Consider the following 24108-nt stretch of genomic DNA (forward strand, 5'->3'; position numbering starts at 1 on the left):
ATGGAAATATAAATTATCCTAAACATATATCATTTCTATAGAATAACTAAATAAAATATTGTCTCCAAACTGTAGAAATTAATGAGATTTTCTATTTGATTAATTTAGTTTAACTAATTCAAAAATATATTAGTAAGTCATAATAATTAATAAAAAGGTAAAATATACAAAGCAAATTAATGTATACTAATAATTTTAAATAATAAACATAAACAATAAATTATAGAGTTACGTGATATATAATGCTAAAATATAAATTATATATCTAAAATGTTTATGATAATGTTAAAGTTATATATTTATTAAATGAAAAAAATAGATCAAACTCTAGTGCGATATTAAAAAAAAGAATCCCACGTGATGGAAATAGTAATCTTTTTTTTTATTATCTTTGTTATTAACAGTTTAATAAATAATCTTGCTGTTTATTGGCATAAACTAAACTCAAGTGAATGTCTTGTTAATATTAACAGATTACATCATTCAATCATGTAAACAACACTGTCTTAACAGCATCCGCCCAAATCTCTGGCGACTTCTCTAAAGCTCATTCCCAATATCAAAGTAAAATGGCGAATACGACTACGAGCCCCGACGGAGATGGCGGAGAAAGCGGCGGTTCGGTTAGGGAGCATGACAGATACCTACCAATAGCGAATATAAGCAGGATCATGAAGAGGGCGTTGCCTCCCAACGGAAAGATTGGGAAAGATGCTAAAGACACTGTCCAAGAATGCGTCTCTGAGTTCATCAGCTTCATCACCAGCGAGTATGTTGTTTGCTGCTTCTCTTTAGTTTTTTTTTTTTTTCTTGGAATTTAGATTCTGATTTATTTAGCTTAGAAAGTCTTTAACTTTATATCTGAATTTCGAATTTATTCTTGCTTTCAACCATCTTAGTCACATGTGGAAGTAGTAGCGCTTCTTGATCTTGGAACAAGATGAATCTGTTTGTTTTGTGTTGTTTCTCCTTTTTGTTCCTTTTTAAGACATAAAGTATGGTTTTTTGATCAGGACATGAGAATATGAGATACACATCATGTATTTCGTTCTAGATAAGCTTTGGGACTGTAGCTGCTTTCTACCATCTGAAGTTTTTAGCTTCAAAAAACTGCGCTACAGACTCTTTTGCTGGTCTTATACTTTGATTAACTGGACTGTAATCAGAAATTGATTGTTTTCTGTTTTTTTTTTTTTTAAATCTCAAACGGCGGCTTTGAATTTCTTTTCTGCTTAATCAGGGCAAGTGATAAGTGCCAGAAAGAGAAAAGGAAAACTGTGAATGGTGAGGATTTGCTGTGGGCAATGTCAACATTAGGATTTGAAGATTACTTGGAACCCTTAAAGGTGTACCTTGCGAGGTACAGAGAGGTAAGTTACATTTCACTTCTGCTTTTAAGCTCTTGCTACGTGAGACTGATTCTGTCTTTTCATTTACCTGTGTATGTTGCTGAAACAATCCTTCTGTTGCAGTTGGGAGGTAATAAAAATCCCATACGCCATCATTTCCACATTTTTATTTTACCCCTCCGAGAGTTTCTATGTAAGAAATTGCTCATTGGTGGTTTACATTTATGACAGGGGGATAATAAGGGCTCAGGAAAGAGCGGGGATAGTAACAACAGAGATGCAGCTGGGGGTGTTTCCGGTGAAGAGTTGCCGGTAGTATAGAGCCCAATGCTACAACCTTTCTGTATGTTTCTTAATTTGTATTAGTGTTATTAGCTCTGACTTGGTCATCTTTGATTACACAGAGCTGGTGAGGCGAGAAGTTGCAAGTGAACTCTCTAGAGATAAAGAACAACATCAAAATGATCAAGTAATTCCTCTGTCTATCTATCACACCCGGCTTGTGTACACCAAATGAAGAGCATAGTAGTAATCTGTATGCATCTAGGTTCTATATCCAACCGCTTTACAATAAAACACTTTAAACTTACATTTGTATAACCATAAGTCTTAAAAGATTAACTTTAGACTAACTTACCAATGTAAAATCTGCTGAAGATGTTGGTGCTTGATTGTTATTATTGTTTTATGAAGTATAGTTTTAGCTGGAATCTTATCCCACAACGCCCTAATCAATGCTTCTCGCCTTTAGAGCAATTTTGTCTAGCGTGGAGTTCTCTAAAATATGTGCAGGGGATATTAGAGATCAATGATTTGCCATTAGATTTGAGCTGGTCGACTACTTCTATTTAGAGATTCTATTTCGGGTTTATTGTCAGTTTCGGTTATGTGATCATTTGAGAACTTTGGTTATCTGTTTCCGGTTTAGTTGGTTGTAGTTGAAGATATATGAGAAGTATTTGAAAGAAGAAAAAGTTTCTCCACAATCATCTATCATCTCTTAACTTCGTTTAGTGGATTTCAAAAACTGAATGGTAACGCCATAATGTACAAGATCTCATGACCGACTGTTACAACTATTATGTTTTTTTTCTCTCTCGTCTTTGTAACCAGTGTTATAGAAATTTAATACTATCCATATACACTTTTCATTATCAAACTATGGATTAGAAACAATTTACTGGATCTACATTTCTTACATATACAACTGAACTTTGTTTCATCGTAATATCGACTATGCACCAACCAAAGTTAACAAATGTTTCTTAGTAAAAAAATCGGTCTACATAAAGAATAACATTTAAGGCAGTTGATTTGAAAAAGTTTCTGGAGAGTAAATGGAATGCTTAAATCACGCAACCATTTTCAAATTTGTAGCTCCTTTAAATTCTCTCATATGGTAAGGCCTCTTTGTTACTTTTATCAGTTTCCAATTTCTGTTCTTCAAAAAATCAAGAATCTCAAAAGCACAATGGATTCTCAAGAAGCAGGTTCATCATTGACTACTACACTCATTTGTTTTTCTCCTATCTAAAATCTCTTTTTTCATAAGCTGACCATGTTTTTGAAATATTCTCTCTCACTTTGCATTAGCAGCAAGAGAAAAGGTTGATTTAGCGCAGCCGGTAAGGGATAAAGAGAGTGAATGGAATCATCGGAGAAGCTTGGCATGGGACTCAGCCTTCTTCACTACCCCTGGTTTCTTCTCAATCTCCTTAATGACTAATTGTGAAATTCAAGAACCTCAAGAAACACAATAGTTTATACGATGCCAACGATTTTTGCAACCTTTTTTTTGTTTTGTTGTAGGAGTATTGGATCATGAAGAGTTGTTTGGGAGCTTAAAACTTGGTGAGAATGAGATTGACGTAAATCAGAAGGAGGACTCCATCAAGAAGTCACTTCTTCCATGTGTTTCTTCTGACATCGCTACTCGTCCAAGTTTTGCATGGGACCATGCTTTTTTAACCGAGCCAGGTCTCACATTTTCAAAACGTTACTTCACTCTTTTTGTAAACGTTCATCACATTTTTTTGAAAAATAATTAGTACAGTTTTGCTATTGGATCATCAAACACTATATATATTTATTAGCAAAACCAAACAGACCAAATGTATTTAGCATATTTATATATTGAAAACTGACATTGGCTAAATTTGATAAGGTGTTCTTGACTCTGAGGAATTGTCGCTGGTGAACAATGGTTTCACTAGTAACACACAGCCTCGTAACTCTGCTGATTCCATGACTACAACAACTGAAGGAAGCAGATTCTCTGTCTCGAGCATTGAGCTTGATCTGTTTAACGACCTGAGAGCCTCGAGTAATGTGAAGGAGACGAGAGCTCAAGAGATCCAACGCAAGTTACCAGATGGTAACAAGGTAAAAAGGAACAAACTCACCTTTTTGTTTCTTCTTCTCGGTGTGCTTTCATCTGAATTTAACATGTCTGTTCCTGTTTGTCAAGAGGACTAAATGGTATAAACTGAAAAATCAACGATTGAGTCTCATTCCTCAACCAAAAGCGTATACTCCTTCTTCATCGTCATTGTCATCTTCAGTCTCCGAATCTTTTACTCCTCGTCAAGCTAAACCCGAGAAGAAAGTTGTTGCAAGTGAACTTGGTGAGAACATGATCCATTTTTCCTTTGTTCTCTTCAAGAGGAGAAAAATCAATGTTCTTAAAAATTTAACATCTTCTTGTTTTTGTGTGAAGGGAATAAGGGATCAAAATCTATCATACGATCATCTTATTCTGGATATAAAGGGAAGGATTTGACATCGTCATCCTCTGGTCTGAGGTTACCCTTGCCAAAGATGGGTTTCTTCGACTCGGTATGCTTCCAAAGAAAATCTAGTTTACAAAACTTTTATGTATATGTTGCGGTCGTGAAGAAACGCTATAACTTTTATTACAACAGGAGAATGACGGAGACAAAGAAAACAAAGAACCAAATGCTTCTGCAAACAGAAGAAGACACAAGTCGAAACTCGGGACGCTTTATCCACAAGAAACCCCTAACGTTTTGGGCCAACGCAAGACTCGAAAGTGAAACGGGCAAAAACGACTATATTTGACTATTGAATCAATGTTTCTTGTTGGATAAGTCGGCTGCTTTTTTTCTTTGGAAATTTTTTTATATCCACTGCATAGGTATAAGTTGTTGATGAATGGTAATGGATATCTTAATTTATCTTATGATATTTTCTCAATGTTGTATTACATTGGGCAGTGGAGGCACATCAAGGCTCTTCTCCTCTTTTACTCTCATTACTTGTACGATCTTCCTTGTTATGCTCCTCAGCATCTTCTCTTGTGTTTACTCGTTACCAAACCAACAGCATATACTTGGATTTCACTTTGGTCCTTCTCCATACTTCTCAAGTACTTTGAACTTAGGATTTTGGTGATGAATTGTAACTTAATTAAGTCGCAAGAATTGGGTCACCGTAGAGACAGAAAATACAATAGCACACATTAAGCACATGACCGCTATATTTGTGGTTCTTAAGCTTCTATAGCAAAAGTACAGTATAGTGAAGTAGAGAATGCAACTGGCTATTTTTGACTAGCCAATTGCATTCTCTCCGAAGCTCATAGCAGTATATATTTTGCAAACCCTAAGTGAGAGGATAATCAAACCTATCAAAATTAAGCAAAAAACAAAAGAGAAAGCAAAAAAATATATATTATTTTATTATTTTAGCCAGAAAAGTTTTTATTGCGAGAGCGATGAGAAAGAGCAACGGCTTAACTCAGATGAAACTTTACAAGAAGATAATTAATTTGATGATCATCCCACAAGAACGTAGATAGCATAGATGATCCCAGGGATGTAACCCAACAAAGTCAACAACAAACATATCCAAAACTCTACCTGCATTCATGAGATCTAACAATTAAATTACGAGACAAGAAAGTAAGTAATTAATCTAATGATGTATTTAGATTAGTGCTTACCCCACAACCATATCGGAGGAAAACGCCGACTGGAGGCAGAAGAATCGCCAGAATCACTTCCAGGAAAGTCTCTGAACCCATTTTGTTTTGGACTATTGAAGAAGAGAAAGAGAAGAGTTGATTAGGGAAGAAGTGAAAGTGGTGAGTGAGTTATGAAGAAAAACTATAGCTGGGTATTTGACACCTGTAGTTCTTGCAGTGTATCACGTACCACGTGTGGATGTTTTAGAGATGCACTCATTAACAATGTGGCCTATATATGTGTTGCGACTTTTTCCAAGTAGAAAGATAGAATATGTCAAATATCTGTTTACTTTTTTTTTTGGTCAATATATCTGTTTACTTCATAACTGTTTTTACTACTTCGAAGGGATCTTCTTAAAGAATATTATTATTTTCAGTGTCAGAAACAAGAGGAGATATTGATGAATTGATGTTTTTGATAACTACGGCTGGATGGTATTTTGCTAATGCTTACATCGAGTCTGTTAGTTATTATCCATTTCAATTTGTAAAATAAGTTTTGATAAATTAGAAAACAATTTGGAAACCTATACTTATGTATATTACCTCGTAGTATCAAAAATACCACATTTTATTTGCGTCTGACAAAAGCATGCAACAACAACAAAAATCTACAACATATGTACAGTAATTTCATAGTAGCAGACTGAACATTTTACATGCAAGATTCTATAGAGTAGTTTTACTTTGACCTACTAAGAATATAACACAGAAAATGAATATGAAACCTCTATGATCAAGCATAATTATCAAATGTACATAATTTAATTAGAAAAAATGGTGGAAATTGAGGTGCTTGTTTTGTTTCTTCAACTCACCCTTAAACCCATTTTGCCAAATCCAGTGTCTTGCATCATCTCCACGAACTCACTGTAATCTATTCTTCCATCCTGACAAAAAAAAACCAACACGCTCACACACATATGGAATCATTTCAAGAACAATGGTGCTTTTAAGTAATTACTGAATGCAAGAGCAACTTTTATTTACATTGTCCTTGTCAACTTCGCTTATAATGTCGTCTAGATGAACATCCGCTAAGCCAAATTGCTTGCAACCTTGCTGGAGCTCTTCTCGGGTTATATAACCACTTCCATCTTTATCAAAATAAGAGAACGCTGTGAACAAATGGTCTTCTTTCTGTATTTTGTTTAAATGCACCATCGCTGCTATAAACTCTCCATAGTCTATAGTCCCACTGTTATCTATATCCGCCTGAAAATGTGCTCTCCATATTATTTTATAGCTTCTGTAGTTCTGTATATCATATAGTTAAAGGCAAGAAGAGAAATGGGACGTACTGCTTGCATTAATCCTAATATTTCTGAATCTTTAAGGTTAGCACCAACTCTGTCCAAGCCCTTCTTGAGTTCTTCGAGAGTGATGTGTCCACTGTTGTCTGTATCTATCATCTTGAACATTTCCTTCAACCCTGCTATCTCTTCCTCTGACAAGCTTTCTGCTATCACCTGAATAAATGCATGTCGTGACAAGTTAAAATGGTGAGTAATATAAGTGAAATAAGAGCCGGTTCTTGGCAAAGCCATATGCAACATTAGCTTTGGACCCTCAAAATCTTAAGAAATAATATATATAGACATAAATTCTCAATTTATTTTTAACTTTTTTTTATTAAAGTTCTTATTAAATTTTCTATGGTCCCCAAAAACTGATGTCAATTTATATGTTGTTCCTTATAGGGAGAGATTTTATGTGAGTTTACTAATGCTTAGTACTTTTGTAATAATTGTTTACCTTGATAGCAATTTTCTTAAGCTTGTTCATGGCAGAAAACTGTTTCAAACGACTGAGAACAGCAGAATCAAGAGGTTTATCAAGAGCAACACCGTCCACTCTAGCCCAAGGATGACCTGCAACACAATAAATATTACAATCTTTGCAAGTAGTTCTGTGCTAACAACACTTTCTGATTCAAAAAGAACACTAACAGAGAACTTCATGAGCTGTCATTCGCTTCTTAGGGTCTCTTATCAGCATCCGACGAACCAAATCTTTTGCGCTTTCTGATACACTGGGCCATGGTTCTGATACAAAGTCAAGGTCACCTTTTAAAACCTGCTCAAATATGCCTTGCTCCGTTTCTGGCATAACATAACAATCAATCAATTACTGTCTATAGTACCATTTGAACATTCCTTTAAGCATGAACCAAACAGTTCTATTACCATCCCAAAACGGAGGGACACCACTTAGTAAGATGTATATAATAACTCCAGCACTCCAAACATCACATTCATGACTATAATGTTTCTTTAAAACTTCTGGAGCCACATAGTAAGGGCTCCCAACTACATCACTGAATGTTTCTCCTGTTATGGGAAGAAACCAGAACATGAAGTTAAATGTAGAATCCAAACATATCAATTTCAAGTAATTAAAAAACAACAACATTAATTAGGCCATCCACACCAAGTTCTTAAAAGACTTCTATTAAAATATTATTACTTAGAGACTAGTTGAGATATCCTCAATGTGGATGCCCTTACCTGGTTTAAAGAAGACAGAGAGACCAAAGTCTATAGTCTTGAGTGCAGCTTCTTCATCTCCACTAACAAACAAGAAGTTCTCCGGCTTAAGATCACGATGCATCACACCAAGAGAATGGCAAGCTTCAATAACACCAACGATGGTTCTTGCAAGCTCAGCAGCTTTTCTCTCGGTGTAATGACCTCTTTGTATAATCCTATCAAACAGCTCTCCACCTGCACATATCTCCATCACGACATGAACACCTACTGCGTCCTCATAAGCACCAACGATCTGAATCACGTTGGGATGTCCAGACAAATGATGCATTATCTGAATCTCTCTTCTCACATCTTCTATGTCCTCAGGGGTCGTGAGTTTCCTCTTGGCGATGGTTTTGCAAGCGAGTTCTTTGTTTGTCTTTTTATCCACGCAAAGAAACGTCGTCCCGAATTGCCCTTGGCCTAACTTCCTCCCCACGCTATAGATCTCCTTGAGATTCTCTGTTTTTCTCCCGAGTACGGAGTCTATTTGTAGACCCGCGCTCGCCATTCGTTTCATGTGTGCCTCTTTCTTAGGCTTTGGATTCTCATCGTTGTTGATACATTTTGGTGCTTCTTCGTTGGCCATTTTCACCGGAGGAGGTGGTGTGCTTGGAGTTGGATCCACGGCGGAGGGAGCGTTGTCACCGCCATGAACGCTCTTCTTCTTGCTGCTGTCGTCCTTGTTGCTCTCGAGGCTCTCGTCTGGTTTCTGATTACGCCAAACAGCGGCACTAACGGATTGAAGGAACCCATTAGGGTTCAGTTTCGGACCCGTGCATGTGTTTCCCATTGAAACCCTAGTTTTGCTTTTCCTTCTGTTTGTTTCTATCTTTCTCTCTTACCTTCTCGCGATCACCGTTTCTCTCCGGCACAAAGCACTCATCAACGCATCCATCGAGTTCTTGATGTGTCTTAAAATCAACACGGGGCAAATGAAAGAAACGTGAGATGAACACAACCTACCAATATGGGAACAGAGTTGATATTCTCGCTTATGCATGCAGTTTCTCCTTCTACGACACGCCGGAAGCTGAATTCTTGATGAGAAATTTTGTGGAATTTCTTGAATTTGGTGGAATGGTTTTGCTTCCGAGAAAATCTCATGAGCTGATGCTGATCAAAGGAGGAGGGGAAAATAAAATGAGAGTAAGGATGATGAACAATTAGTGGTCATAATTTCCAAAAAAAAAAGCAATTAGTGGTCGTAGCATGGCCGTACGTCTATTATAAACAACTTTTGGAGACTTGTATTTTGTTTCCTTGTTATAAAAATGAAATGAATTGGGCGTTGTCTATGTTTTATTCATATTTTGCTCGATCAATACATAAATATGGACAAGTATATATATAGTCTATGTTGCATAGATGTATTTTGTAGTCTTAGGTTGCATATCATGTATTTGTATAGTTTTGTCTCAGATGGTATGAGAAAACAAAAGCAATTGGCAAAAAAAAAGAAGAAACAATTGGCAAATAATACATAACGAAAGAAGACTAAAAAAAATTAGGATGTGTGGCTGTGTGAATAGTCACATTATGGATTTATGTTTATTAGAGGCTACGCCCGGATTTTTTCTATACGTAAATATAATTCTATCATTCTATCATCATCAGCGGCGGAGCCACATGGTTTTTGTAAAAAAAAAATCTACTTGTATACTGAAGAAAAAAATTGAGAAAATGCTATAAATTTAGCTTAATGACCCATGTAATAATGTTTATTATGAAATCGACCCTAGTGAAAGATTAAGCTGATTCCCCACTGATCATCGTATTAAATATATTTAGATTGATTATAGATATAAAACTATTAGACAAATTTAAACTTATCTTCTTTTGTATTGTTTTACTTAACAGTTGATATGAAATTAAATTTTATTATCTTTGTTATAATATATATATATATATATATATATATATATATGTATATATATATAAATGGTGAAGAGGTTGAATAAATAATTAATTAAACCATATTTTTTATTCATTTATGCTGTTTGTTTAGGTTTTTATGAAAAATTTTAAATTTACAAATAACTAAAATTTATTTTTAACTTTTAAATCAGCCAATATCTATTTTCTACTAACAATCAAATGAAGGAGTTCTCTGAGACATGAGTTACTGACACTGTGCAACCCGCAAACTAATTTTATATGTATATTTTATTAATTTTATATGTATATTTTATTATTTTATTTTTTATGAAAAAGTGAGTATTTTTTTCCTGTAAAAGTGACTCAACTTTTAGATTATATGCTTATTTAGAATGACTTGCTGGATTAAATGTTAAAATTTGATTGATCTAAAACATCTGAGTTATCGAAAAAGCATTAAATGTTTATATATAAATAACACGATGGGCCATCAGTTCTGTTTTTAAAATAATTGTAACTTTTATTTGTTTTAATTAATTAATTTCAAAAAAAGATGTCGATTAATACAATCGGTTTTTATTGGGAGTTTATAATTGTTAGCTTCATAAATTTATTTACTTTGCTAATATATTTATTCTTTCTTGATAAAGGCCAATCCGAATTGTAAAAATTCATTATGGTAAATCCTTTTGTCTGTCACCATATCATCAATCTCTGATCCGATGCGTCAACAGATTTCAGAAGCACTACTTTTTTGGGAAGAAAGACCAGAGGTTACGAACTTTAGAGTCTTGTCTGAGTTTGATCCATTGATTCCTGGACTAAAATAGAACTGTCTGTCTTCTTCCACAGAGGTCATCAGTCTCGATACCAGCTTAAAGTGATTAGCTTCCATGGATTTATGCTTACATGGAAACATGGTTCCTTGTTGATCAGCATGGAATTTATGGATGCTCTCTGCTAATTTTGTTGAGACCTAAATACTATATTTGAGAAGGAAAAAATATTAACTGAAAAAGAGTTATGTATTCACATTATGTGCTTTCTTGAACATAAACTTTGAGATCAACATTTGTCTTGGTCTTTCAGGCGAATCAAAATCGGAGCTTTCATCTTCTGTAAACTGATTCTCCTCCACCCCCATTGCTAATATGTAGTCATGTGTTCTCATCCTCTGCAAGTATTTGAGCATTACTTGTTAAAGAACGAAATCTGAAACATAGTAATTTTGCTAGCTTTATGGGTAGGAGACTGTAAGAGTTACCTTCCTAATGAGAACCAGATGGAAGAGGAATAGCTACCCATGGCTGCTGAAACATAGGCCGTTAACAAAACCAACTTAACCAGTAAGAACACAAAACATTACAAACTTCATAAGGCAAGAGAAATTGCATTAGAGTTCATGAGAAATAAGCAAGTGTGAAGAGCATACGTATATTGTAGGAAGAGGCCATCTAGGGAACACTACATGAAGCTTTCTCTTGAGTTCGGTTTCCGTCCCTTTCTTGGCCACAAAACATCTGAAAAATATGGCATGGCTGTTCCACATTTTATCATTAGCTGTTGCAACAAAAGCCAATCAATGTTGAACTTGAATGAGCTATAAGTTTCTGTTTTAAGTAGTTGAGAGAAACAGTACAAACCATGGGCAAGACCAAAACCATTAGAAGTATGAAAGTGGTGTAGTTCCTTTTCCCAATCGCAATTATTGAGCCACTGATTACACCAAACATCCAAAGAGTAAGCTTATGGATAAAAAAACAAAACAGCAGAGATTAGATTCATGCGTTAAACCACCAAATCTTACCTTGGAATTAGGGATGTTAAAATGGTAAAATCCACCCCATTTAAACCCACCCCGTTTAAGACCCACCCCATTCAAAACCCATACCCGTTTAGACCCATTTAAAAATAGGTTTCTTAGGGGTACTCATTTAGATACACAAAATTTGTAATAACCCATTTAGACCCATTTAGACTCATTTAAACTATTGTTGATCTAATTTTTAATTGTTTTAACTTTATGGTTTTTAACAAAAATTAAATGAAACAAATAAAAAATTATAACTGATTTTTATTATATAAACGCAAATCAAATTAATCTGGTAAAACCGTAAAATCAAGTTTTCTTCTAAAACCGCTAAATTGATTTTTCTCCGCTAAAACCGCAAAATCAGTAAAAATCAAGTTTTCCCGCCAAAACCGTAAAAATCGAGTTTTCCCGCCAAAACCCTAAAATCGAGTTTTCCGTTAAAACCGTAAAATCGAGTTTTTCCGCCAAAACCGTAAAATCGAGTTTTTTCCGCTAAAATAGTAAAATCGTGTTTTCAGGCCAAAACCGTAAAATCGTGTTTTCCCGCCAAAACCGTAAAATCGAGTTTTCCCGCCAAAACCGAAAAACCGAGTTTTTTCCGCCAAAACCGTAAAAACCGAGTTTTTCCGCCAAAACCGTAAAAACCGAGTTTTCCCGCGAAAACCAAAAAAACAAGTTTTTTCGCCAAACGCGAAAACCAAAAAATCAAGTTTTCTCGCCAAAACTGCATAATCAGATTTTTCCGCCAAAACCAGAAAATGTGTTTCCCGTCAAAACTGTAAAATCCTTTTTTTTTTGCCACAACTGCAAAATCAGAATTTTTTCGCATAAATCGTAAAATCGATTTTTTCGCCAAAACTATACAATCACATTTTCCTACAAAAAATAATTAATTATATTAATTTAAATGAGTTAATAGAGTCCCCACTAATTTTAAGTAGAACGCATTTAGTAAATGAATCTTAATAAAACTAACCATTTAAAACCCATTTAACTAAATGAGTCTAAATGAGCATTTATTTTAAACCCATTTAAAACCCGCTAACAAAACCCATTATAACATCCCTACCTGGAATTGTGAGCAAACCCTTTAACACATCAGTTACATGGCCTGCAATGCTATCACTGCGTTTAAGTTAAATAAAACACAAAGAAACCGTCTAGAGAAGTTCTAACTTTCATAACAAAAGTGGTTCTGAAAAAAAGCAAACCTATTAATCACAAATTTAGCAGTAAGAGATTATATCATCTTTCTCATGAGGACTGGCGTAACAGGATCATCTTTCGTGGTGAAATAGTCCCACAGACACACACCAGTCAGTGCGTTATAAGATATAGATGGAAAATTACTAATATATCCAAGACAATTGAAGCTTTGTGTATCCTAACGGAATTGAATTAGGAATATAAGTGTATCTTTCAATCTAGAGCTCTAACAAAACCCATCCAGAGATGGAAATAACTTCTTAAGCATTTGTTACAGGTATTGTTTCCAGGGCAAAAGGGAGCATACCTGATAATCAGAAAGACCCGTTTGTTAAGATTCACATTTTCACACACATTATCACTACAGAGAAAGACGGTTCGGTGGACGTGTTTTGGACGATTATGGAGACGGGATTCCAGCTCGTCAATTATATTCCTTCACGGTATTTGATGAAGTTTCGTACGGATCTTAACGTCAAAACCTAGAATCTGAACGAACCGGCTAGGATTCAAATTCAAAAGAGGATGTTATCTAAGGGTGATCCACTCTAGGTGAGTTTCTTCAGCTATTAATTGGACGCCTAGATTTCATCGAGATTCGTCTTCTGCGAATCGATATTTGATTGCTTCTCTGCAACTTTTGATTCGAGCTTCTCTTTGTTGTATATGTTTTTCTGGTGAATTCTGCGAGGGGCAGAGATTGGTGATGAAGGGGTTTATATAAGGTGACAAACAAAAGGAGTCGGAACGATAACATTATTCAGATGAAAGGAGTAAAGAGAAGAACTGAAGGACGTGGAGTGGATAATAAATTCAGATACGCAGGGAAGTGGAAGAGCCAGGGAATCTTTTCTTGCGTCGAAGATTAGGTAAGGTGGACTCTAAATGGGCTATGGCGAATTATTAGGATTATGAGCCCAGACATATGGCTCGGTATTGTTTGTATCGGCTTAAGCAAATGACGTGGCAAATTAGAAAACTCTTATTGGACGATTTTTTAAAATGATGTGGCATGTCTCTCCTTTGAGCATATCTCCCTTTTAGTATTGTTAGATTTAAGCTTTTAGTTAAATAATAAATATAGAGTTGATTAAAGACACATTTTGTCTTTGGTTTACACTAGGAGACACTTTCCACTTGTGAGACACTTTTTGGTAGGGCCAAAGAGTTGGTTTGTCAAAATTACCCTTGTGAGAAATGAAATCAATAGTATTCTGCTGGAAGGAATCGAGAATTGGATTAAAAAAGTTATTTTTCTCTCTCTCCTATAATATAATAACTTTTTCTATTGGTTTCTCATAAAAAAAAAGTTATTCCTCACAACATGTTTTATTTCGTATTATTTCATACTAAAATTTATAAGTATAAATATATAATGTACAAAATAAATTATAACTTTTTTTGTTCTATATTTCGAGATCCATATTATATATGTTTTGATATTTTTTAAAAATTAGATTTTCAAAACGAATTATGTGGACACAACTATTGTGGACGAATATGTCGAACATACGTCGCTAATGTAACTATGAATAAATTTATGTTTTTCGTTTATGTGTTTACATTTTCTCTGCATATCTATCCACATATTATTCATCCACGACTCGTCTACGTATTGTCTATCCACGAGTCGTCCATCCACAACTTGCATCATCCATCCATCTATAACCAATATTCTCTTCCTCTCTTTACTCCAGCACCTCTTCATTTTCCTCTTCTCCAAAGAAAAATCCATAGGTTTTGATTTGTGTTAATCTCCAAAATTTTAAACCAGATTAGAAACAAATCCAGCAATTTCGGTGATGTTTCTCATGGTTTTGACGAAGCTTCTCATGGTGATTACAGCTACGCCCAAGCTCTGTTTGAGGTGTGGTTGGTGGCTATGGATTCGTTTTGTGGAGAGCAACATGGTTATGGTCTCATATTTTTGATAAAATAAACGAGCTAAGAGATCAAGTCAAAATTCTATCCGAAAATGGAGAAAAATGATTTCAGTGAAGTTTCTCACAACACTTATAGACGTGTCAAAGCTCTGTTTGAGGCGTTGATAATAGGTTTTTCTACCTATTGCAAATGTTGTAGTATAGGGGGGTGAGTGAATGTCGAACCAGTCCTAGTGATGTGAATCAGTGAGAATACAAGTCATTTCTTAAGCTAAGCGGATTCAATAGTTGTGAGTGTGTGACAAGTAACAATAGCAAACAGAGCAATACAACAAGGTTTTGATCAATTTAGACAAGTGAATCCATGGGCTAAGGGAATTGATTTCAAGTAACTAAAATCCAATCTAGGTGACAAGCTTTCAATCAAAGTAATCTCTTAAGTCTAAACACAATTCTAGACAAGTCCTATGTCTAGGTAAATGCCCATTTGCTTAGAAATCATTAAACATCAAATGTCTTTGGCTTAATTCAATCAAGCAATCTTTAAGTTCAAGTTCAATAACTATCTAGCAATTTTAACATCAAGTGTCCTTGGCTAATCTCACTAGAGCTTAGTTGAGTTGATTCAAACACTTCATCTAATCATGTCTGATGAGAAGTGTTTAGAAATCAGGTTTAGAGTGATCAAGACTAAACAAGCATTAAGAATACTCAACAAGCAAGTTCATACAAGGATCTAATACAATAACACCATAGATCTTCACTAAGTTACTCTAATCTCCCTAACCCATGAATTCTTAAGGAAACTACTCACTAATCTCCATGAAAACACTTAATCTCATAATAGATTGAAGCATATTCAAGTAGATACAACAGAGAATAAAGATAAACAAGGATTTAAACAAGCAAAACGAAATTAAAACTCAAGAACAGATGATGAACAATTGAAGAACAGCTCAAGAACACTAAGAACAATGATATTTCAAAGAGAGAGAGTTTTTGACAAGTTAAATTATTACAAAGTTGGATAATCAAGTTTCTTCCCCACTCTTTTGATAAAAAGAAAGCAGATATTATACAGAAAAGTAGGAAAAATCGTGCAAAGGAAAGGTGGGTGGAAGAAAGTGGGAAGTTGGTTAATCCCATCAACTTTCAAGTGGTCCCCGGCAAGGATTGATACACCTATAGTAAATCGATCATAACTTATCCAATACAGCTTCAAATGACTTGAAACCACTTCTATTGGAAAGCTAACTCAATTTCCAGTGTCTCCACAAATTTTGAGCTTCAGAAGAGATTTTTAAGGCCTTCATCCGTGTTCATCTTTCACGCTCTGGCTTCAGAGCGGGTACGCCACCTCGCTGCCAAACCCCGCTCCAAATGTTTTGCTTCGTTTCTTCATAACACGCGCGAGCTACAGACCCCGCTCCACCAGGTCGCTCTACATATGGAGCGGGTACGCTACCTCGCTGCGTGAGGTCGCTCTGATAGGGAGATCGCTCAATGATCACTTTTAACACTTCTTTTGGACTCCAATTGCACTCAAAATCCCACCAATGGTCCTCTAACTCATCCATGGTGCTCTCCAACACCTGATATGTACAAATGCAATGATATGCAACCTAAATGTGCCTAAATGATGCTCCAAATGACCAAACCATGCAAGAATAAGAAGTTAAAAACATGTAAATTCACAAGATATCAACTCCCCCACACTAGTCCTTTACTTGTCCTCAAGTAAAGTTTCAAGTCCTAAGAAGGAAGAAGTTTGAAAAAGGGAGCTCTTAGCCAAAAGACACACATCCTAGCTCTTCTACAACATTCCAAATGATCATAGCAAACAATCATTGGTCATTTTTCTATCAGTCTAGCTTCTCAATGCCTATCAAACTCTTTTTATTTCTTTATACAAAGTGCAATGTTCATCAATCAACAAGTAACTTCAACCAATTCTCACATTCATTCACACACACACACACAAGGTGGATTCTCACAAATGGGCACATGATCTCAATCACTTGGCTTGGTAGATTAATGGTCTTTTATGAATGAAAAGAAAGGTTCAAATACAATCTTTTTAATGGTGGCAATCACTCAAGAACAAGGAGCATGATCATTATGCAAAATTTATCTAAGACTAGGAGCAATTCATGCATACATAGCTCATTCTCATCATTCTACTCTTCTTCCTAAGTGATTACAAATTCTACCCATCTTTTATATTTCAAAACCCAAGTATATACACTTCACTCACATTTCTCACCAAGTGAACTCTCTCTTTTTTTTTTTATTTACATGATCAACCAACTAAGAACTTGACACTCTTTTTCTTTCCCCATTATGATCTTTCATTAATTTTTTTTTTTTTTTTTTACTTTGGGGAATTCTAATTGACACACTTAAGAGTTTTTCTTCTTTTATTTTCTTGGTTCCTATTGGTTTTCTTTTCTTATTGACACTCTTTGATCTTTTTCTCTTTTCTCAAACCCAAGATATAACAACTTAAAAACACACAAACTCACTCACCATCCTAGATGCTAGTTCAAATGAGGATCTTATGCTAGCAATAGATGAGAACAAACATATGTCGCTCCCAATACTCTCAAGATTTTGCACATGACAAGCTATCAATAAGAGACCTCACTCAACAAATCAATATTGGTTTCAAAGAATGGCAAGGGTTCAAGGGTAAGGGAGTGCTATTTGGGTTAATGAAAGGATAAGACATGGAATAAGATAACCCAAATGTGTATGAAATCCATGATCAAGTATGCAAGTGCCCATATGCAAGAGAGATTAAATTCATTATGATCAAGTTCAGTTTGTAATTGGTTTCAAGAACAATGTCAATATCATATGAGCAACATGTTTCAAAAAGAGTTTTCAAGGCTCAAGAGATGCTTGTAGATATGTTCTTTTCATGGCAATTTCAATCATGGCTCCCTATGCATAATTCAAAACTCACAACTTTTTTTTTTTTTTTTTTTTTTTTTTTTTTTTTAACAATCACAAGAAAATCCAAAATGCAAATCATTAAAATCCACACAGATGCAAAGTGCTTGATATGTCAAATGCAAATCATCCAAATAAAAACAAGCAAAATGATCAGTTTTTATAGTACCCCCACCACACTCGAATCACACAGTCTCTTGTGTGACTTTGAATTTGGAGTGGTTTACATGATAAGTAAAATAAAAATTACTAGAGATGTGGAGAGAATTTAAACCGGATTAGAGTACTTACCTTGTGACTGTAGCGACTTGAGCATGTCACTATGGATATGTCGCTATGAGCATGTCTCCACAACACTTGTGTTTCTTTCCTAGCCTCTTTTGAATCCTTTCTTTTTCTGAGCACCTTCCAAACTGAAATGACACACAATTCACACAAACAAACACACAAACAAGGATAGTTCACACAATTTATTAAAAACATTCACACATATATACAAAGGATACTCTTGAGATTTCCTCCCAAGTGAGCTTGTTTTAAGTCTCTAGCTTGACTTTGCCTCCTTTAGGTTAGACTGTGGTTGGATCGGAAAGTGGAACCGAAGTTCCCAGGTCTTCCGATTTGGTTCCCAAGTAAAGCTTCGCCCTTTGTCCATTGATGGTGAACTCTCTTCCATCAGAACTCCACAAAACTATTGCTCCATAAGGTTTAACCTCTTTAATCTTGAAAGGACCAGACCACCTTGACTTGAGCTTGCCTGGAAACAGTTTCAGTCTGGAGTTGTATAGAAGAACTTGATCTCCTTCTTTAAAGTCTCTTTTCAGGATATGTTTGTCATGGAGAGCCTTTGTTTTCTCTTTGTAGATCTTTGAACTTTCAAAAGCTTCAAGTCTTATCTCATCAAGTTCATTCAGCTGGATCAATCTCTTCTCCTTGGCGCTCTTGATGTCAAAGTTCAGCAACTTGACTGCCCATAGTGCCTTGTACTCAAGCTCAACTGGTAGATGGCAAGATTTTCCATAGAGAAGGTTGAAAGGTGTAGTCCCCAAAGGTGTCTTGTAAGCTGTCCTATAAGCCCACAATGCATCATCAAGCTTGATGGACCAATCTTTCCGTGTAACCCCCACAATCTTCTCCAGAATGGACTTGATCTCCCTGTTGGAAATCTCAACTTGACCACTTGTTTGGGGGTGGTAAGGAGTTGCAACCTTGTGCTTCACACCATTCTTCTTAAGGAGGTTTGCAAACAGTTTGTTGATGAAGTGAGACCCTCCATCACTGATCACAACTCTTGGAATCCCAAACCTTGGAAAGATTATGCTCTTGAACATTTTTAGAACCACCCTTGCATCATTGGTTGGACTTGCAATTGCTTCCACCCACTTAGAGACATAATCTACAGCCACCAGTATGTACTTGTTGCTATAAGAGGAAGGAAAAGGCCCCATGAAGTCAATACCCCAGACATCAAACACTTCAACTTCTAGGATGGGGTTTTGAGGCATTTCATTCCTCTTGGTGATGTTTCCTCTTCTTTGACAAGAGTCACACCTTGAGACAAAGTCTTGGGTGTCTTTAAACATGTGAGGCCACCAAAATCCAGCTTGTAGGACTTTTGCAACCGTCTTAAAGGTAGCAAAGTGGCCTCCATAGGATGATCCATGACAATGTGTAAGGATCCCATCAATTTCTTCTTCAGCCACTGCCCTTCTATAGAGTTGATCTCTACAAAGTATGTAGAGGTAAGGCTCATCCCAATAATATCTCTTCACATCCTTATAGAACTTCTTCTTGGCATAACCTTCAAGGTTCAATGGCTCTTTTCCAGTAGCTAAGTAGTTGACTATATCAGCATACCAAGGACCCTTCTCATCAGCTGCCTTCACCTCTTCAAGTTTCTTTCCCGTCTCACAAACAGCTACCACTGCATGAATAGCCATCATTTGCTCTTCTGGAAGTCTGTCATCAATAGGGATTCCACACTCCACCTTCAACCTGGACAGGTGATCAGCTACTCCATTCTCAACTCCAGGCCTGTCCTTGATCTCAAGATCAAACTCTTGTAGCAGCAGAATCCATCTCAACAGTCTTGGTTTTGCATCTTTCTTGGCTAAGAGGTGTCTTAATGCAGCATGATCAGTGTAGACAGTCACCTTTGACCCAACCAAGTAGCTTCTGAACTTCTCAAATGCAAAGACAATGGCCAATAGCTCCTTTTCAGTTGTAGAGTATTTAGCTTGAGCTTCATCAAGTGTTCTACTTGCATAGTAGATCACATGTGACTTCTTGTCTCTCTTCTGGCCTAGGACTGCTCCTACAGCAAAGTCACTTGCATCACACATGATCTCAAAGGGGAGATCCCAATCTGGCGGTTGAACTATGGGTGCACTGATGAGTGCATTCTTCAGGTTTTTGAAAGCTTCCATACACTCCTCATCGAAGTGAAATGCAGCTTCTTTGCATAACAGCCTGGTCAATGGTCTAGCTATCTTTGAGAAATCCATAATGAATCTTCTATAGAAACCGGCATGACCCAGAAAGCTTCTTATATCCTTCACCGTTCTTGGTGGCGCTAGACCAACCATGACATCTATCTTGGCTTTGTCCACTTCAATTCCTTTCTCAGAAACTTTGTGTCCAAGAACAATCCCTTCCTTGACCATGAAGTGACACTTCTCCCAATTGAGCACCAGGTTAGTGTCCTCACATCTCCGTAATACCCTGCAAAGATTTGACAAACAAGTAGCAAACGAAGAACCATATACAGAAAAATCATCCATAAACACCTCCATTACATCCTCAATAAAATCAGAGAAGATTGACATCATTGCTCTTTGGAATGTTCCTGGTGCATTGCACAGTCCAAATGGCATCCTTCGATATGCAAAGGTACCATAAGGACAAGTGAATGTCGTTTTCTCTTGGTCATTTGGGTGTATAGGGATTTGGAAAAATCCAGAGTATCCATCAAGGAAACAATAATAAGGATGGTTAGCTAGCCTCTCTAACATCTGATCAATGAATGGTAAAGGGAAATGATCCTTTCTAGAGGCTGCATTCAGTTTTCGATAGTCAATGCACATCCTATGTCCAGTTATTGTTCTTGTTGGTATTAACTCATCATTTTCGTTCTTAACAACTGTTATGCCACCTTTTTTAGGAACTACATGCACAGGTGAAACCCAATTGCTATCAGAGATAGGATAGATCACACCAGCATCTAACAATTTGATTATCTCTTTTTTAACAACATCTTTCAAATTAGGATTTAATCTTCTTTGGTGTTCAATTGAAGTTTTAGATTCATCCTCTAGATGTATCCTATGCATGCACAAAGATGGTGAGATTCCTTTAATGTCATCAAGTGAGTATCCTAGTGCTTTTCTATACTTTTTAAGTTCATTTAAAAGCATAGACAATTCATTCTCAGTCAGCTCACTACTCACAATGACAGGATATGTCTCATTAGGTCCAAGGAAAGCGTACCTTACACCATGGGGAAGAGGTTTAAGCTCCACTTTTGGTGCCTTGAGCTCACTCCAATCAGCTTCATGGAGGTTCTCTTGAATGTCTGCTGAGGCAGCATGTTGAGTCATTTGTGGCAACTCCATGAACTCATCTTCTCCATCCTCCTCAAGGTGAACATCTAGCCTTCTTACTAGCTCATCACTCTCTTTGTTTTCAATCATTTGGGTCTCTCTTTCAATGGTCAGGGCATGTTGAAGAGAGTCCTCAATCGCTAACTCCTCAAGGAAATTATCAGCCAAGGCATCCATCTCATCAATGTAGAATATTTCTCCTTGAGTTGTGGGCTTCTTCATCATCTCCTTGATATCAAAATGGAGAATGTGATCTTTTCCAAGGTGGAGATCAATTGTGCCATCTCTCACATTCACCATTGCTCCGGCAGTTGCCAAGAAAGGTCTTCCAAAGATCAAAGGATCTCTAGGCTCTTCATCCATCTCAAGCACTACAAAGTCAGTAGGCACTTCACAATTTCCTATCTTGACAGGAAGATCTTCTAGGATGCCAATGGGGAGCTTGACAGATCGATCAGCTAGCACCAAAGAGATCTTGCACTTTTTATATTGTGTAAACCCAAGCTTCTTGGCAATGGATAGTGGCATGAGGCTGACACTTGCTCCCAAATCACATAGACATTTCTCAAATGTCAAAGGTCCAATGGCGCATGGCAGGGTGAAACTACCAGGGTCTTCTAGCTTCCTTGGGACAGTCAGTCTCTGAATAATGGCACTGCACTCGTGAGTAAGAATCACCATCCCTTCCATCTTTTTCTTCTTTTGTTCTACAGCATCTTTCAAGAACTTGCTGTATTGTGGAACCAGCATAAATGCATCAATTATGGGCATGGTGAGCTGAACTTCACTGATCTGTTTGTCAAACAAGGCTTTGTACTTCTCTAGGAGTTGCTTCTTGAATCTTCCAGGAAAGGGAAGCTTTGGCTCATAGGGAGGAGGAGTGAACAATTTCTCCTTTGTTGATGTAGCCTCCTCATTTTTGTTCTCAACTTTCTCCTCTCCAATCTTTCTCTTGCCCTTGCTTCAACTATCTTCTCCAATATTTCCTCATTAGTTTTCTCATCCACAATCACCACATCATCATCTACATTGATGACCACCTCCCCACCTTGTTTCTCATTATCCTTAATGAGGACTTTAGGAGGCAACTCTCTTCCACTCCTCAGGGTGATTGCCTTCATTGTCTCCTTTGGGTTTTGTTCAGCCTTTCCAGGTAGTGTACCTTGTTGGCGACTTGAACTGGCTGTCATAGAGACAAACTGGTTCTCCAAGTTTTTGAACTTGTTGTTTAGATCATGGTAATTCCCATCAATCTTGTTGTGGAGATTTTTCAGCTCATATCCTAATTGTTTCTCACTTCTTGCTTGTCCCTCCAATAATTGTTTCAGCATCGCTTCAGTACTACTCTCTTGTGGAGGTTGTGTTGATGATCCAGCTTGTTCTTGTGCAGGTTGATTTGGTTTTGGTGAGAATCCAGGAGGGAAGTTCTGTTTTTGTTGGTAACCACCTTGGTTGTTGTTGTAGAATGGCTTAGGCTGATTGTTGTAGAATGGTTTTGGCTGGTAGTTGTTGAATGGCTTCTGTTGGTTGTTGTAGAAGGGTTTCTGTTGGTAGTTGTTCTGGTTTTGATAGTCATGTTCCTTCTTGTACCATGTACCCTGAGCGTTGACATAGTACATATCTTCTTGGCATTCTACTCCATCAGCTTCAGAAACCATATGTAACTCCTCCTTCTTGTTCTTTTCTGATAGTAGCATGTCAATCTTTTCTTGTATTGCTTTCAGTTCTCTTTTTGTGGTCATATCTTCTCCTCCCCCACTTCTGTCTCTTCTGTCATATTCGTCATTGTAGACAGAATCACTCTGTGCCATGTTCTCCAAGAGTTCTAATGCATCTTCGACAGTCCTCCCCAAGTAGTTTCCATTGCTTGCAGTGTCAAGCTGGCTTTTGAATTTAGGCAAGACTCCTCTGTAGAATGTGCTTAGCAAGCTCTCATTGTTGAAGCCATGGTGGGGACATTGAGACAAGTAAGTTCTGAATCTCTCCCATGCCTCTGAAAATCCTTCAAGTCCTTTTTGTTGAAAACCAGAGATCTGATTTCTAAGGTTTGCAGTCCTTGTAGCAGAGAAGAACTTGTTGAGGAAGGCCTTCTTGCATTCATCCCAAGTGGTGATAGTATCACTTGAGATGTTTTTCTCCCACGTGTGAGCCTTGTCTCCCAAAGAGAAAGGAAACAATCTGAGCTTGAAAGCATCTTCTGAAACTCCATTTGTTTTTGACAAGCCACAGTATTTATCAAATCTGTCAAGGTGATCTAGTGGGTCTTCCAAGGCAAGTCCATGGTACTTGTTGTTTTCAATCATGTTGATGAGGCTGGACTTGATCTCGAAATTGTTGTTGGCAACTGGCGGTCCCCTAATGCCCAACCTATTCCCATTTATGTTAGGTTGATCATATGTACCGATGGCCCTAGCTTGGCGTTGTGGTTGTCTAGGTCGAAGGTTGGCAGCTCCTTGACCATTGCCCTCTTGAGCAGCTCCAGGAGGAACTTCTTGGACATTTTGTCTATGATCATCAACTTCATAGACACCTTCCGGTTGATTCGGGTTTCTCTCCATCTCAAGCCCCAATCTATGTAAGTGGGCTTGCTTTTCTCTTTCTCTTCTCTGTCTTCCCAACTCTCTTTCTAAGGCTTTGATGTTGTCCACTCTTGGTGCAAGATTTGTTGATCCTTTGCTTCTCAAGTTCATGCACCTGTCATCCAAATATATATGAAGATAGATAATTAGTAACTTAAAAACAAAGTAAAACTCAGTCTCAAGCAAAGACTCAAACGCAATGTCACAATCAGACTAGTCCCCGGCAACGGCGCCAATTTGATAATAGGTTTTTCTACCTATTGCAAATGTTGTAGTATAGGGGGGTGAGTGAATGTCGAACCAGTCCTAGTGATGTGAATCAGTGAGAATACAAGT

General features: G+C 36.8%; 4 protein-coding genes and 1 non-coding gene across 15 annotated transcripts; 3 read left to right on the forward strand and 2 right to left on the reverse strand.

The window, feature by feature from the left end:
* Nucleotides 1-445: 445 nt before the first annotated feature.
* Nucleotides 446-2839, forward strand: LOC106407550 (nuclear transcription factor Y subunit B-1). Of its 10 annotated transcripts, none has more exons than XR_007321273.1 (6): nt 454-769; nt 1241-1370; nt 1473-1476; nt 1579-1661; nt 1754-1818; nt 2776-2839. XR_007321273.1 is itself a non-coding variant. In XM_048752583.1 (5 exons), the coding sequence occupies exons 1-4, from the start codon at nt 570-572 to the stop codon at nt 1668-1670; spliced, it is 426 nt and encodes a 141-aa protein (XP_048608540.1). In that variant the 5' UTR covers nt 449-569; the 3' UTR covers nt 1671-1692; nt 1754-2059. The 10 variants fall into 10 exon arrangements, 3 of the variants coding, with proteins under 3 accessions (XP_048608540.1, XP_048608539.1, XP_048608541.1); XR_007321272.1 differs by lacking the exon at nt 2776-2839 and adding an exon at nt 2142-2538; XR_007321270.1 differs by lacking the exon at nt 2776-2839 and adding an exon at nt 2142-2538 and having other exon boundaries at nt 448-769; nt 1241-1479; nt 1581-1661.
* LOC106407549 lies at nt 1581-4562 on the forward strand. 2 transcript variants are annotated; one of them, XM_013848427.3, is made up of 9 exons: nt 1581-1661; nt 1754-1818; nt 2776-2839; nt 2946-3047; nt 3159-3326; nt 3514-3731; nt 3817-3973; nt 4066-4184; nt 4271-4562. In XM_013848427.3, exons 3-9 carry the CDS (start codon nt 2821-2823, stop codon nt 4400-4402), a joined length of 915 nt encoding a protein of 304 aa, XP_013703881.1. In that variant the 5' UTR covers nt 1581-1661; nt 1754-1818; nt 2776-2820; the 3' UTR covers nt 4403-4562. The 2 variants fall into 2 exon arrangements, with proteins under 2 accessions (XP_013703881.1, XP_048608538.1); XM_048752581.1 differs by lacking the exon at nt 1581-1661 and having other exon boundaries at nt 1768-1818; nt 2943-3047.
* A 459-nt stretch (nt 4563-5021) lies between these two features.
* Nucleotides 5022-5524, reverse strand: LOC106407552 (low temperature-induced protein lt101.2). Its single transcript, XM_013848431.3, has 2 exons — nt 5311-5524; nt 5022-5227 (listed from the first exon to the last, which is right to left on the reverse strand). Exons 1-2 carry the CDS (start codon nt 5389-5391, stop codon nt 5144-5146), a joined length of 165 nt encoding a protein of 54 aa, XP_013703885.1. The 5' UTR covers nt 5392-5524; the 3' UTR covers nt 5022-5143.
* A 403-nt stretch (nt 5525-5927) lies between these two features.
* On the reverse strand, nt 5928-9150 carry LOC106409329 (calcium-dependent protein kinase 20). The gene is made up of 7 exons (XM_013849978.3): nt 7842-9150; nt 7521-7664; nt 7284-7436; nt 7090-7205; nt 6636-6803; nt 6325-6549; nt 5928-6224 (listed from the first exon to the last, which is right to left on the reverse strand). Exons 1-7 carry the CDS (start codon nt 8653-8655, stop codon nt 6144-6146), a joined length of 1701 nt encoding a protein of 566 aa, XP_013705432.1. The 5' UTR covers nt 8656-9150; the 3' UTR covers nt 5928-6143.
* Nucleotides 9151-23134: 13984 nt separating this feature from the next.
* LOC125584721 lies at nt 23135-23241 on the forward strand. Its single transcript, XR_007321630.1, has one exon. It is a non-coding gene; the product is annotated as a small nucleolar RNA R71 (small nucleolar RNA).
* The last annotated feature ends 867 nt before the right edge of the window (nt 23242-24108 follow it).

The sequence above is a fragment of the Brassica napus genome, chromosome C3 (assembly GCF_020379485.1).
Source record: "Brassica napus cultivar Da-Ae chromosome C3, Da-Ae, whole genome shotgun sequence".
Lineage (NCBI taxonomy): Eukaryota > Viridiplantae > Streptophyta > Magnoliopsida > Brassicales > Brassicaceae > Brassica > Brassica napus.

Excerpts from the sequence above, each read along its gene's own strand:
- LOC106409329 (XM_013849978.3), bottom strand. The coding sequence starts at position 8,655 with ATGGGAAACACATGCACGGGTCCGAAACTGAACCCTAATGGGTTCCTT. Across the intron at positions 7,437-7,520 it reads TGTCCCTCCGTTTTGGGATG|AAACGGAGCAAGGCATATTT; the intron begins GTAATAGAACTG and ends ATGTTATGCCAG. Across the intron at positions 6,225-6,324 it reads GCGAAGTTGACAAGGACAAT|GATGGAAGAATAGATTACAG; the intron begins GTAAATAAAAGT and ends TTTTTTTGTCAG.
- LOC106407549 (XM_048752581.1), top strand. Across the intron at positions 3,048-3,158 it reads AGCCTTCTTCACTACCCCTG|GAGTATTGGATCATGAAGAG; the intron begins GTTTCTTCTCAA and ends GTTTTGTTGTAG. Across the intron at positions 3,974-4,065 it reads AGTTGTTGCAAGTGAACTTG|GGAATAAGGGATCAAAATCT; the intron begins GTGAGAACATGA and ends TTTTGTGTGAAG.
- LOC106407550 (XM_048752583.1), top strand. The coding sequence starts at position 570 with ATGGCGAATACGACTACGAGCCCCGACGGAGATGGCGGAGAAAGCGGC. Across the intron at positions 770-1,240 it reads ATCAGCTTCATCACCAGCGA|GGCAAGTGATAAGTGCCAGA; the intron begins GTATGTTGTTTG and ends CTGCTTAATCAG.
- LOC106407552 (XM_013848431.3), bottom strand. The coding sequence starts at position 5,391 with ATGGGTTCAGAGACTTTCCTGGAAGTGATTCTGGCGATTCTTCTGCCT. Across the intron at positions 5,228-5,310 it reads TCCTCCGATATGGTTGTGGG|GTAGAGTTTTGGATATGTTT; the intron begins GTAAGCACTAAT and ends TCATGAATGCAG.